Raw genomic sequence first — 15,257 nt, 5'->3', positions numbered from 1 at the left:
CCATACCACCCACCCACCCAATCACTCACTCACTCTCATTTAACCAACCAACCACTCAACCACACCACCCACCCACCCACTCACTCACCCATCCACCCACCTACTCACTCACTCAACCAACAACTCAACCATAACACCCATCCACCGACCCACTCACTCACTTTACCAACCAATCGCTCAACCATACCACCCACCCACCCACCTACTCACTAATTCAACCAACCACTCAACCATACCACCCACCCACCTACTCACTAACTCAACCAACCACTCAACCATACCACCCACCCACCCACTCACTCACTCATTCAACCATCCACTCAACCAACCAACCACCCCACCCAACCATTCACTCACTCAACCATAAACCCACTCCCTCCCTCCCTCACTCACTCACTCACTCACTCACTCACTCATACCACCCAAACTTCCTCATCTCCCGACTTACTCACCTCTTTCACTTAACAACAATCTGTTCATTTGTACGCATATTGGAGGACTGCTATTGATGCACCAACACCCTCTCTTTGTTTGAATGGTAAACCTACACGCATCACGACTCCGCACAAAGTAGGTGTCTGCTGACACAGGGCAGAATCTGCAGCTGTCAGTGACGTCATATTTAGTGGGAACAACACTAATGCAAACTTTCACACTTGTTTTTGTGAGGACATGTCCCGTCAGTGGTACGTTATAAAGTAGCCAGTGACAGATGTTCAACATACACGATAGTTGTCGAGACCATATGGTGCTGAATTTAATGCACGCACCAGACTGAATTCATCAGCCTCTGTTTTATTGCTTTGATAGCACGTCTGCCTGAGACCGCCTTCGCGGTGTAGTGGATAGCGCGTCTGCCTGAGACCGCCTTCGTGGTGTAGTTGATGGCGCATCTGCCTGAGGCAGCCTTCGTGGTGTAGTGGATAGAGCGTCTGTCTGAGGCAGCCTTCGTGGTGTAGTGGATAGCGCGTCTGTCTGAGGCAGCCTTCGTGGTGTAGTGGATAGAGCGTCTGTCTGAGGCAGCCTTCGTGGTGTAGTGGATAGAGCGTCTGCCTGAGACCGCCTTCGTGGTGTAGTGGATAGAGTGTCTGCCTGAGACCGCCTTCGTGGTGTAGTGGATAGAGCGTCTGCCTGAGACCGCCTTCGTGGTGTAGTTGATAGCGCATCTGCCTGAGGCAGCCTTCGTGGTGTAGTGGATAGAGTGTCTGCCTGAGACCGCCTTCGTGGTGTAGTGGATAGAGTGTCTGCCTGAGACCGCCTTCGTGGTGTAGTGGATAGAGTGTCTGCCTGAGACCGCCTTCGTGGTGTAGTGGATAGAGCGTCTGCCTGAGACCGCCTTCGTGGTGTCGTTGATAGCGCATCTGCCTGATGCAGCCTTCGTGGTGTAGTGGATAGAGCGTCTGTCTGAGGCAGCCTTCGTGGTGTAGTGGATAGAGCGTCTGTCTGAGACCGCCTTCGTGGTGTAGTGGATAGAGTGTCTGCCTGAGGCAGTCTTCGTGGTGTAGTGGATAGAGTGTCTGCCTGAGACCGCCTTCGTGGTGTAGTGGATAGCGCGCCTGCCTGAGACCGCCTTCGTGGTGTAGTGGATAGAGTGTCTGCCTGAGACCGCCTTCGTGGTGTAGTGGATAGAGTGTCTGCCTGAGACCGCCTTCGTGGTGTAGTGGATAGCGCGCCTGCCTGAGACCGCCTTCGTGGTGTAGTGGATAGAGTGTCTGCCTGAGACCGCCTTCGTGGTGTAGTGGATAGCGCGCCTGCCTGAGACCGCCTTCGTGGTGTAGTGGATAGCGCGCCTGCCTGAGACCGCCTTCGTGGTGTAGTGGATAGAGTGTCTGCCTGAGACCGCCTTCGTGGTGTAGTGGATAGAGCGTCTGCCTGATGCAGCCTTCGTGGTGTAGTGGATAGAGCGTCTGTCTGAGGCAGCCTTCGTGGTGTAGTGGATAGAGCGTCTGTCTGAGACCGCCTTCGTGGTGTAGTGGATAGAGTGTCTGCCTGAGGCAGTCTTCGTGGTGTAGTGGATAGAGTGTCTGCCTGAGACCGCCTTCGTGGTGTAGTGGATAGAGTGTCTGCCTGAGACCGCCTTCGTGGTGTAGTGGATAGAGCGTCTGCCTGATGCAGCCTTCGTGGTGTAGTGGATAGAGCGTCTGTCTGAGGCAGCCTTCGTGGTGTAGTGGATAGAGCGTCTGTCTGAGACCGCCTTCGTGGTGTAGTGGATAGAGCGTCTGCCTGAGGCAGTCTTCGTGGTGTAGTGGATAGAGTGTCTGCCTGAGACCGCCTTCGTGGTGTAGTGGATAGAGTGTCTGCCTGAGACAGCCTTCGTGGTGTAGTGGATAGAGTGTCTGCCTGAGACCGCCTTCGTGGTGTAGTGGATAGAGTGTCTGCCTGAGACTTCCTTCGTGGTGTAGTGGATAGAGCGTCTGTCTGAGGCAGCCTTCGTGGTGTAGTGGATAGAGCGTCTGTCTGAGGCAGCCTTCGTGGTGTAGTGGATAGAGTGTCTGCCTGAGACCGCCTTCGTGGTGTAGTGGATAGAGTGTCTGCCTGAGACCGCCTTCGTGGTGTAGTGGATAGCGCGCCTGCCTGAGACCGCCTTCGTGGTGTAGTGGATAGAGTGTCTGCCTGAGACCGCCTTCGTGGTGTAGTGGATAGAGCGTCTGTCTGAGACCGCCTTCGTGGTGTCGTTAATAGCGCATCTGCCTGATGCAGCCTTCTTGGTGTAGTGGATAGAGCGTCTGTCTGAGGCAGCCTTCGTGGTGTCGTTAATAGCGCATCTGCCTGATGCAGCCTTCGTGGTGTAGTGGATAGAGCGTCTGTCTGAGACCGCCTTCGTGGTGTCGTTAATAGCGCATCTGCCTGATGCAGCCTTCGTGGTGTAGTGGATAGAGCGTCTGTCTGAGGCAGCCTTCGTGGTGTAGTGGATAGAGCGTCTGTCTGAGGCAGCCTTCGTGGTGTAGTGGATAGAGTGTCTGCCTGAGACCGCCTTCGTGGTGTAGTGGATAGAGTGTCTGCCTGAGACCGCCTTCGTGGTGTCGTTAATAGCGCATCTGCCTGATGCAGCCTTCGTGGTGTAGTGGATAGAGCGTCTGTCTGAGACCGCCTTCGTGGTGTAGTGGATAGAGCGTCTGCCTGAGACCGCCTTCGTGGTGTAGTGGATAGAGTGTCTGCCTGAGACAGCCTTCGTGGTGTAGTGGATAGAGTGTCTGCCTGAGACCGCCTTCGTGGTGTAGTGGATAGAGTGTCTGCCTGAGACTTCCTTCGTGGTGTAGTGGATAGAGCGTCTGTCTGAGGCAGCCTTCGTGGTGTAGTGGATAGAGCGTCTGTCTGAGGCAGCCTTCGTGGTGTAGTGGATAGAGTGTCTGCCTGAGACCGCCTTCGTGGTGTAGTGGATAGAGTGTCTGCCTGAGACTTACTTCGTGGTGTAGTGGATAGCGCGCCTGCCTGAGACCGCCTTCGTGGTGTAGTGGATAGAGTGTCTGCCTGAGACCGCCTTCGTGGTGTAGTGGATAGAGCGTCTGTCTGAGACCGCCTTCGTGGTGTCGTTAATAGCGCATCTGCCTGATGCAGCCTTCGTGGTGTAGTGGATAGAGCGTCTGTCTGAGGCAGCCTTCGTGGTGTCGTTAATAGCGCATCTGCCTGATGCAGCCTTCGTGGTGTAGTGGATAGAGCGTCTGTCTGAGACCGCCTTCGTGGTGTCGTTAATAGCGCATCTGCCTGATGCAGCCTTCGTGGTGTAGTGGATAGAGCGTCTGTCTGAGGCAGCCTTCGTGGTGTAGTGGATAGAGCGTCTGTCTGAGGCAGCCTTCGTGGTGTAGTGGATAGAGTGTCTGCCTGAGACCGCCTTCGTGGTGTAGTGGATAGAGTGTCTGCCTGAGACCGCCTTCGTGGTGTCGTTAATAGCGCATCTGCCTGATGCAGCCTTCGTGGTGTAGTGGATAGAGTGTCTGCCTGAGACTTCCTTCGTGGTGTAGTGGATAGAGTGTCTGCCTGAGACTTCCTTCGTGGTGTAGTGGATAGAGTGTCTGCCTGAGACCGCCTTCGTGGTGTAGTGGATAGAGTGTCTGCCTGAGACTTACTTCGTGGTGTAGTGGATAGAGCGTCTGTCTGATGCAGCCTTCGTGGTGTAGTGGATAGCGCGCCTGCCTGAGACCGCCTTCGTGGTGTAGTGGATAGAGTGTCTGCCTGAGACCGCCTTCGTGGTGTAGTGGATAGAGCGTCTGCCTGAGACCGCCTTCGTGGTGTAGTGGATAGAGTGTCTGCCTGAGACCGCCTTCGTGGTGTAGTGGATAGCGCGCCTGCCTGAGACCGCCTTCGTGGTGTAGTGGATAGAGTGTCTGCCTGAGACCGCCTTCGTGGTGTAGTGGATAGAGCGTCTGCCTGAGGCAGTCTTCGTGGTGTAGTGGATAGAGTGTCTGCCTGAGACCGCCTTCGTGGTGTAGTGGATAGAGTGTCTGCCTGAGACCGCCTTCGTGGTGTAGTGGATAGAGCGTCTGCCTGAGACCGCCTTCGTGGTGTAGTGGATAGCGCGTCTGCCTCGAGAGTGGAAGGTCGATGCTTCGGCTCCTGGTCGCGTCATAACAAAAGACGTTAAAGGATGGTACTTGTTTCTCTGCCTGTCGCTCGACATTAAGGGGCTAAAACAAGGACTGGTCGGGTCAGAGTCAACCACACACAAACACTCCATCTTTCATTTCTCAGAACAAATGAAGCTCAGAAAGTTATGACTGTGTGCTAGTATGTGTCCGTGCATGCATGCATGTGTGTATGCGTGTACGCGCGCACGCGTGTGTGCGTGCGTGCGTGCGCGTGATTGTGTGTCTGTGCGTGCATGCATGTGTGTGTCCGTGCGTGTATACGTGTGTGTGCGTGTGGTAGTGCATGTGTCCGTGCGTGTATGTAGATTAGGCTCTCTACACCACAGAGTAGCTATCCCTGCGCATCAACTATCGCTGAGTGCGGCGTAAAAGAACAAGCCAGCCCTGCACATCAACAAATGTATCTGTTGTTCAGATAACCATATGTGTATGTCCTTTGAGGTGGAACACGATGACACGCAATCCTAATACATATGGGAAATTCCAGTTAATAGCGCCTCCGTGGTCTAACGGATAGAGTGTCTGCCGGAGAGCGAAATGATGGTGGTTGGATTCACGGCCGCGTCACATCAAAGACCTTCAAAGATACTACTTGTTGTTTCTCAGCCTGGCGTTCAACATCAAGGTCATAGTTTGAAATGCGAGAACAAAACACATTTATGAGTATTTTTTGTGCAGCTCCTGAAACCATGGGATCCAAATACTTCGCTTTTTTACAAAGATGTTTATAGCAAAATAATGCTTTAATTTAGATATTGGCTTTAAACAGAATTTATGTATTACCTAAATATTTTTACTTGAAAGAAGTTTCAACCCTTTTTGTTATCCTCATATTCATCCTTTACACTCCTTAATACATAGGGGCGGTCGGGTAGCCTAGTGGTTAAAGCGTTACCTCGTCACGCCGAAGACTTGGGTTCGATTCCCGACATGGGTACAATGTGTATTCCTGACATGGGTACAATGTGTGAAGCCCATTTCTGGTGTCCCCCGACGTGATATTGCTGGAATATTGCTAAAAGCGGCGTAAAACCATACTCACTCACCTTAATACATATGTTATATATATTATACGACAAATTATTCCAAGCAACTCGTGCTATCCTTTTTCATACCAAGTTTTAATACATACCAGAAATTACAGATAACCACATGCGCATTTCCCATATCTAAATATACCCTGGTATTTAAACCCTACATTTAAAGAGGGAGATGTATAACATAACTACCACAAGCCGCTACCCTGTAGCCGTTATAGCGCTGTGAAGGTAAGGTAATATTCATTTTATGTAGCAGACTGCACATGCAAGGCTGTATAAAAATAATTAATGCTTTTTTACAAAAAAATGAGAAAAGAGGTAGAATTTTGGGAAGACACTATCTATTATTTTCTTGACTTTGCCAAGAATACCAACACAAACAATTGTGTACACTTTGAACTCTGCTCTTTTATATAATGTGTATTTAATGGATAACGAAATCATAAAGCGTTGAAAAAAATGATTATTTTTTGTTTTTGTTATGTAGTGACGCTCAGATGTCATTTTATATTTAGCCATATTATAGGTGTAGTTTTGTTGTGCGGAGTAATCGTATGATGCATCAAAATTCGCCAATATGGTAGTGGTAGTTAGTTAACTTATATAAAACATATCGGAACAACTATATTTTATAATTACTTTTGTATTCGCCGTTTCAACTTCAGTTCTCCAAGGCATGCAGACTGTATATGGCTGACACTTGTCTGTGTCGGGGTATGGTTTTACTTCGCTTTTAGCAATATTCCAACAATATGACGGCGGGGGACACCAGAAATTGGCTTCAATGTACCCATGTCGGGAATTGAACCCGCGTCTTCGGCGTGACAAGCGAACGCTTTAACCACTAGGCTACCCGACCGCCGCCTCGGGGTATATGAAGTACCTGACTTATATACTAGGACATAAGTTCATTAGGACCAAAGGACATTTTGGATATAGGAAGTGATTGGGATTATATTCAAACTTGATTTTTCTCAAAACATTCCAAACGGCCATTTACATGTCATACAAAACACAAAATACTAAAAAAATACTAAATACTACAAAATACTAATTTGTCATTAACAACATACAACAACCTGTTTGAGATACAACTAATATTTCGTTTTTTCCAAACTGTATCTGCTACAATATTTTAATGCATTAGTTTTCTTGTAGGTTTGGATCTCATCTACAGCTCCATGATGTGTAAGTGTCAGGTGTTGTGCTTGCTGATGGTGCTGCTGGCCGCCCTGGATTCATGTGAGCTATTTCTTAATGTTATTGTGTCGTGTGTATCGTTTTGTGATGTGTGTTTATGCGTATGTTGTGTGTTTATGTATATGTGTGTTATATTTGCATGGTGTGTGTGTATGTGTGTGTGTGCTATGAGGTGAGGTGAATTAAGATTCCATAATTATTGCACTTTTATACTTTTTGTGTCTATGTGTATGTTTTGTGTGTGTTGCATGTGTGTTGTGTGTATAGTATGTGTACGTTGAGTTGTAAGAAGAATTAGGATTCAGCGAGGAGTTGTTGTGTGTTTTGTGTTGTGTATTGTACTTTGTGTGTGTGTGTGTGTGTGTGTGTGTGTGTGTGTGTGTGTGTGTGTGTGTGTGTGTTGAGTGCACATGTTGCATGTGTGTTGTGTGTATTGTATGTGTGTGTGTGTTGAGTTGAAAGGAGAATCAGGGTTTAGCGTGGAGTTCTAGATCATTGCGCTTATATAGGGACGTGTGTGTTGTCCTTGTTCTGTGTTTTGTGTTGTGTATTGTGCTTTGTTTGTTGTGTTGTCTGTTGTGTAATGTGAGGTGTGGTTGTTGTGTGTAGTGATGTCTGTGTTGTGCTGGGAGAAACAAAGAGGGGTAGGTGGGAAATGTTGAATGGCGGGGTAAGAGAGGGTAGATGGAGAGAGGGATGCAGTGGGAAGTGTTGAATAGCGGGGTAAGAGAGGGTAGATGGAGAGGGGGATGCAGTGGGAAGTGGTGAATGGCGGGGTAAGAGAGGGTAGGAGAGAGCGATGCAGTGGGAAGTGTTGGAATGGCGGGGTAAGAGAGGATAGATGGAGAGGGATGCAGTAGGAAGTGTTGAATAGCGGGGTAAGAGAGAGTAGATGGAGAGAGCGATGCAGTGGGAAGTGGTGAATGGCGGGGTAAGAGAGGGTAGATGAGAGAGCGATGCAGTGGGAAGTGTTGAATGGCGGGGTAAGAGAGGGTAGATGGAGAGGGATGCAGTAGGAAGTGTTGAATAGCGGGGTAAGAGAGAGTAGATGGAGAGAGCGATGCAGTGGGAAGTGGTGAATGGCGGGGTAAGAGAGGGTAGGAGAGAGCGATGCAGTGGGAAGTGTTGAATAGCGGGGTAAGAGAGTGTAGAAGGAGAGAGGGATGCAGTGGGAAGTGTTGAATGGCGGGGTAAGAGAGGGTAGATGGAGAGACCGATGCAGTGGGAAGTGTTGAATGGCGGGGTAAGAGAGGGTAGATGAGAGAGCGATGCAGTTGGAAGTGTTGAATAGCGGGGTAAGAGAGGGTAGAAGGAGAGAGCGATGCAGTGGGAAGTGTTGAATAGCGGGGTAAGAGAGGGTAGGAGAGAGCGATGCAGTGGGAAGTGTTGAATAGCGGGGTAAGAGAGGGTAGAAGGAGAGAGCGATGCAGTGGGAAGTGTTGAATAGCGGGGTAAGAGAGGGTAGGAGAGAGCGATGCAGTGGGAAGTGTTGAATAGCGGGGTAAGAGAGGGTAGATGGAGAGAGTGATGCAGTGGGAAGTGTTGAATGGCGGGGTAAGAGAGGGTAGATGGAGAGAGGGATGCAGTGGGAAGTGTTGAATGGCGGGGTAAGAGAGGGTAGATGGAGAGAGCGATGCAGTGGGAAGTGGTGAATGGCGGGGTAAGAGAGGGTAGATGAGAGAGCGATGCAGTTGGAAGTGTTGAATAGCGGGGTAAGAGAGGGTAGAAGGAGAGAGCGATGCAGTGGGAAGTGTTGAATAGCGGGGTAAGAGAGGGTAGGAGAGAGCGATGCAGTGGGAAGTGTTGAATAGCGGGGTAAGAGAGGGTAGAAGGAGAGAGCGATGCAGTGGGAAGTGTTGAATAGCGGGGTAAGAGAGGGTAGATGGAGAGAGGGATGCAGTGGGAAGTGTTGAATAGCGGGGTAAGAGAGGGTAGATGGAGAGAGTGATGCAGTGGGAAGTGTTGAATAGCGGGGTAAGAGAGGGTAGATGGAGAGAGCGATGCAGTAGGAAGTGTTGAATAGTGGGGTAAGAGAGAGTAGATTGAGAGAGCGATGCAGTGGGAAGTGGTGAATGGCGGGGTAAGAGAGAGTAGATGGAGAGAGCGATGCAGTGGGAAGTGTTGAATGGCGGGGGTAAGAGAGAGTAGATTGAGAGAGCGATGCAGTGGGAAGTGTTGAATGGCGGGTTAAGAGAGAGTAGATAGAGAGAGGGATGCAGTGGGAAGTGTTGGAATGGTGGGGTAAGAGAGGGTAGATGGAGAGGGATGCAGTAGGAAGTGTTGAATAGCGGGGTAAGAGAGAGTAGATGGAGAGAGCGATGCAGTGGGAAGTGGTGAATGGCGGGGTAAGAGAGGGTAGGAGAGAGCGATGCAGTGGGAAGTGGTGAATAGCGGGGTAAGAGAGGGTAGACGGAGAGGGATGCAGTAGGAAGTGTTGAATAGCGGGGTAAGAGAGAGTAGATGGAGAGAGCGATGCAGTGGGAAGTGGTGAATGGCGGGGTAAGAGAGGGTAGGAGAGAGCGATGCAGTGGGAAGTGTTGAATAGCGGGGTAAGAGAGTGTAGAAGGAGAGAGCGATGCAGTGGGAAGTGGTGAATGGCGGGGTAAGAGAGGGTAGATGGAGAGACCGATGCAGTGGGAAGTGTTGAATGGCGGGGTAAGAGAGGGTAGATGGAGAGAGGGATGTAGTGGGAAGTGTTGAATGGCGGGGTAAGAGAGGGTAGATGAGAGAGCGATGCAGTTGGAAGTGTTGAATAGCGGGGTAAGAGAGGGTAGAAGGAGAGAGCGATGCAGTGGGAAGTGTTGAATCGCGGGGTAAGAGAGGGTAGGAGAGAGCGATGCAGTGGGAAGTGTTGAATAGCGGGGTAAGAGAGGGTAGATGGAGAGAGTGATGCAGTGGGAAGTGTTGAATGGCGGGGTAAGAGAGGGTAGATGGAGAGAGGGATGCAGTAGGAAGTGGTGAATAGCGGGGTAAGAGAGAGTAGATGGAGAGAGCGATGCAGTGGGAAGTGGTGAATGGCGGGGTAAGAGAGGGTAGGAGAGAGCGATGCAGTGGGAAGTGTTGAATAGCGGGGTAAGAGAGGGTAGAAGGAGAGAGCGATGCAGTGGGAAGTGTTGAATAGCGGGGTAAGAGAGGGTAGATGGAGAGGGATGCAGTAGGAAGTGTTGAATAGCGGGGTAAGAGAGAGTAGATGGAGAGAGCGATGCAGTGGGAAGTGGTGAATGGCGGGGTAAGAGAGGGTAGGAGAGAGCGATGCAGTGAGAAATGGTGAAAGGCGGGGGTGAGAGAGGGTAGATGGAGAATGGGGTTCAGTGGGAAGTATTGTTTTGCAGGATAAATGAGGCTAGGTGGAGAGACGGGTGCTGTGGAAATATTGAATCGCGGGGTAAGAGAGTGTAGATGGCGAGAGGGGGTAGGTAGGTTTAGGGCTGTGGTTAGTTTGGCGTCACTGGTAGAGTCTTCGTCACTCACAAACTAGGTTTAAACCTGTCACTTTTTACATCAGTTCCAGCATCAGCATTCATTCTAGACTCAGGCGACGTGAACCCCATCTGCAAAACGACGACGGAAACACTGATTCCCCACCCTGCTATGTGTGCCCAGTACTACAACTGTAGTGCGCCCGCCATGAAAATACATCGTTCCACCTTAGAACAGAACCTACAGGAATGTCCCTTCCCGCAGTTGTACAATCCTGAAACACAGAGATGTGAGCACTACAGCATGGTCACGTGTGGCAACAGAACAGAGCCCCTTGGGAAATGTAAGTATCCTAGCCTCCCCCTTCTTCTTGATGGAAACCAAGAGAATTGACATACGAGGGGTGGTCGAAATGTTCTGAGCCTAATCGAAGGAATGCGTTGATGGTGTTGGTTGCCAATTATATTTGAACATAATGACTCCAAAGTCCACACACTTCTGTCAATGATGCTGGAGTGCCTGGACCCCAGTGGTGTAGGAATTTCCTCCTGGTGGTAAAAGGTCCATCGCAGCAGAAATTGCTTCATCACCGTTTACTTAATGCTTGCCAGAGAGTTCTTTCTTCAAGTTTGGGTAGAGGTGGAATTCTAACGGTACCAGATCTGGTGAATATGGAGCATGTTTAGTGGGTTATTCTGCATTGTCTTCGTGGTACAACACACCTTTAGTGAGTTTTTCACGATGTTTAGCCTTGATATACATGCAGTTGCCTCAGCATGTTACCTTAATATTGATCATTATTGGTCTCACCTTTCATAAGGTATTCCACCAGTAGGATTCCAATAGTCAATTTTCGCGTTATGTGGAGCAATATTCTACCAGCTCCAGACTTTAGTGTTGACATTTGAAACAGACTTCACTAAATCAGATAAAGACTGCATATTCTTGAATTTGAAATTTGCAAAAAAGGGAGCTGATGCCTTTAATTCAAACAACATTCTCAGACAAAAACCACTTTCCAAACATGTGCCACAATATGTTAACATCGCGATCAGCCTCCTACTAATTGGGATCACAACTTTAAAATCATTATGGATGTTGTCGAAGCATATGCCAGTATATGGGCCCAAAAAGAAGGAGAATCTGTTGAATGTGTTTCAGAGTGGGCTAAGTAAGTGTGTGATGTCATTGGTAGAATGCACAACCTGAAACATCCTCTATATCTCCAGGGCTCTCATTTCGATAAACCTACACTAACCACCAGGGTTACCGAAATGCGACCCCTAGAAATACAGAGGATGAAACTGGAAAAGAGGAAACAGAAAGGAGGGAAATTTATTCTGTCCCAGCCAGCTGACATCCACAGCCTAGCTGCCCTACATGAAAAGTTTGTAGTTGTTCCCTCTGATAAGGCCTCAAATAGCATAACCAGTATATTTAAGCATCACTACATTAATTGAACTTGATATGAGTGCCATATCTAATAATAAGGCCCGTATGTTAGCTGAAGAAGAAATATGCCATTACCATGCATCAGTACTATCACATTCTCACTTGGCTCTAAAACATGAAGACATGTCCATTGGTCTTTTGTACCGGATTTTTGTAAAGCTACATAAAAATCCATACAAAGAGAGATTTATTGCTGGGTCCAGCAAATGTACCACCAAATATTAACTATAAGCCTTAACACAATCAAGGAAGGACTTCCTTTATTTTCAAAGAAAATATTTGAGACAAGTGGAATTTATACCATGAGGATTGTCACAATCTCAAAGGATTTCAATGTCTTTTTACAATTTCAGAAAAGAACCAGGTTCAATGCTGTCAAAACATATGGATTTTTAAGTTTTGTACACCACTAATTAAAAACCTAATTAAAATCTTTTTTCCTTGATCCAATGGTATATAATTATATATCTATCTTCAGAGTTTCAGGTTAATTGTGAAAATTGAAAGCAAATGTCTTCTGAAGTTTACTGAGATAATATGTGAAGTGCTGGTCTTCTTCATTGGTAACTTATATGGATAATTTGGGGGTAAGACGTTTAGGCAAGAAGTAGGCATCCCCATAGACACCAGTGGTGCCACTCTTCTCGCTGATCTGTTTATGCATGCGAATCGGAAACTCTGCTCGGACTGGCATAGTCAAAACAAGCTAATATGGCCAAGACGTTTAATTTAAGCTTCAGGTATAGCACTGATCAGATGCTGATCAATAACCAGTAAATAGCCAATTTCCATTGACTTACCCACCTGAACTAGCAATAAAGGAGGCCATATAAACAAATAATTTGGTTAGACAGCTTCATCTGTTTCATATTTAGATCTATTCATAATGATTCAGAGTGATAAAACACTCCCCACCATACTGTATGAAAAGAGGGATGACTTCAATTTCCCTTCAGGTCGAGCAATATTCCTGCAGCTCCATCTCTTGGTGTCTACATTTCTAATGAGCTTCAATCAAGCATTCTCTTGCTCTTGCTCATTTGTTTGATCCTGGTTACAACAATCAAGGCCGCAGTAAAGCTTGCTAAACTCTTTTGGTAGACATGCGGAGGACATTTCCAAATTTGACACATCAGTGGCGAAAATGATGTCCTATGCAATTCTCCTATTTTGACTTGTACCAAATGAACAATTAACTTGCCTTTGCCTTTGATGGGGGTGGGGTGGGTGCATCGTCACTAAACACATGCTCATGATATAGCCGTAATCGTACAATCGACACTGTTTTCGGCCATTTTTTAGTAACATAGAAAGGGTTTTGTCACATTTATTGCAATATTTTGTCAATACAGACTATGATGCGTTTACTCCTTTTAACTGAAAAAAGTTAATTAAAAAGGTTTGGTTTGGTTATACACAGGTAACAATAACAGATTATTTTCAAATACTTTAGTCGTAGAATATAAATCTTTTAAAATAAGACCGATATCGAAACATGTGACGTGAGATAACGCAGGCGCCTTGCTACGCTTGATTTTAATTAGAACAAAACTGTATTTTATATAAGTACAGATTTAAGAAATATAGTAATATTGACTGTAAAAAGAACACTATTTTTGCACTGTTAAAGAATGTTTGCTGTGTAACCTAACCCCACATAAACAAAAGGTTCCATATCTCCAAGCAACTATTTTGTATGGGACTTATACCATATCTTATACCAACGTTTCAGTCATTTTGTTGTCTTGGTAAATTTGAAGATTTTAGTAGCACTTCCAGTGGTGCAGATTTGTTTTTGAAAGAACCAGCTTTTAGCAACAATAACATACCAATGTTGGTAATCGAATTTAGTGTGAAGTGTTAACGCTCTAGACTTTCCCTGTTGTAAAGTGAATGAACCTCTTCGGTTTTATATAAATGTCTTTTATTTAAATGAATATGTCCTTGTGTGGACAGCGTAAACAAAGAGTATAAAAACCTGTATGTGTAAAGTATGATATTATTTATTTTCAAATGACAAAGGACATGGTAGGATAACAGCCCCTTTTCTGCATAATTTAAGAATTGGGAAAAACTTTGGCTAATTTGTAAGACAAATTAGTGAGATATGTTTGTTTGAATGTAAGCTAAGCTTTGGTTGTTCAAAGAGTTCAACTACAGGCATAGGTTAGGATAAAATGGGTTAAAAGGGATCTTAATAGAGGTTTTGAGGAAACGTTTTTCTAATATTTACACCTGAGCAAATCTTTGACCCTAGCTGGTTGGACTAACGAGTCTATGCATTGCCCAATCAAAATCGCGCAAGGAAAACGAAATTCGGTTCTAAAACTGTCGTCGGATTTCGGTCGATTGCAGGATTTGCAAAACATGTGCATCGCCAGCTCGTTGTCATTTGATATTTTCCAGATCTTTCCATGTCTTAATCAAGGTGCTCACGTGATTTGATGCACTTCGCGATGTAAGACCCGTTTTATCGCAATATAGGTCTTGATTATCGATTAGATCGTCTTGACTGGGCGCCACCGTTTTGTTTGAAACAAATGCAAGTGATACAGTGATGGAATCTGATTGATCCATAGGAGAGGCTAAGAAGGGACATAACTCGTAATAGCCACTGGTGGCGCTACGATCAAGCCCAGGAATTCCAGCCTGGTTCGGCAAGGGTGGAAACTGGACTTTTGAAGTCAGTTGACTCTCTTGCCTCGGGAAGATGCATTTTCCTAGAATACAAACATTTCAAACATGTGATAAATATCAGTTTGAGTCAACGTCTTGCTCATACTTTGATTTTCACTTGAAATTTTAAAATTCTGCGTTTTTCACTCATTGTATAAATACTTATGTACTTGCCAATGTCAAAAGTTCAAACATTGCATGTGTAAGAAAGATATACACAAGGTCTTAACATGTCTGATAATGTTCATGCCAATAAGTTTTTCACAACTTTTAATTTTGACACTTACAGTTGGCATTTAGCGCATATGAGTTATATCTTTTCAGGCGAGTATGCTCAGCACGCGTGCGCTGGGGGCAGGGACTGTGGGCCACCCTGTTTCATCAACAACCCCACCTGTAGGAACCTCGCCGACGGCCTCAACGTCTACGAACATCGCCCCAACTCTCGGTACTACGTTGAGTGCCTTAATCAGCGACTGCTCAAAACTGGCGTGTGTCCTAATTGCGACGCGGGGAGCCCTATTTTTGACGCAAATTTGCGTGCCTGCGAGTGTAGATAAAAAATGCATTGTTTAAAAAATCACAATGTGCAGTAAAAAATAAAAAACATGTAAACATTCCATGTGTTTGCCTGCATCTGTTTAACCCTGGGGATAGCCTTACACTGTGGGGCAAATGTACCCCCATGGCTGAATGCGTTCACAATACCAAACCTACCACTCGGTGGCAACTGGCCCATGCTACAAGATCGAGCAAATAGGGTAAAAATGCCCCTTAGGCAAATATTTTTCGTGGATATATATAACGTCAACATCTTGATTATCTGTCGAAACAGTGAACAGACAATCCAGTACACAGCGTGTTTATTGATTTTGAAACTGAA

At 46.6% G+C, this 15,257-nt stretch overlaps 1 protein-coding gene across 1 annotated transcript; it reads left to right on the top strand.

Moving 5' to 3' along the window:
* Window positions 1–6,807: 6,807 nt before the first annotated feature.
* LOC139446143 (uncharacterized) lies at window positions 6,808–14,934 on the top strand. The gene is made up of 3 exons (XM_071227442.1): window positions 6,808–6,868; window positions 10,332–10,589; window positions 14,699–14,934. The coding sequence occupies exons 1-3, from the start codon at window positions 6,808–6,810 to the stop codon at window positions 14,932–14,934; spliced, it is 555 nt and encodes a 184-aa protein (XP_071083543.1).
* Window positions 14,935–15,257: the final 323 nt, after the last annotated feature.

The sequence above is a fragment of the Haliotis cracherodii genome, unplaced genomic scaffold, assembly GCF_022045235.1.
Source record: "Haliotis cracherodii isolate W230 unplaced genomic scaffold, xgHalCrac1.p SCAF_6, whole genome shotgun sequence".
Lineage (NCBI taxonomy): Eukaryota > Metazoa > Mollusca > Gastropoda > Lepetellida > Haliotidae > Haliotis > Haliotis cracherodii.
This window is presented reverse-complemented; position numbering and strand designations above follow the sequence as displayed.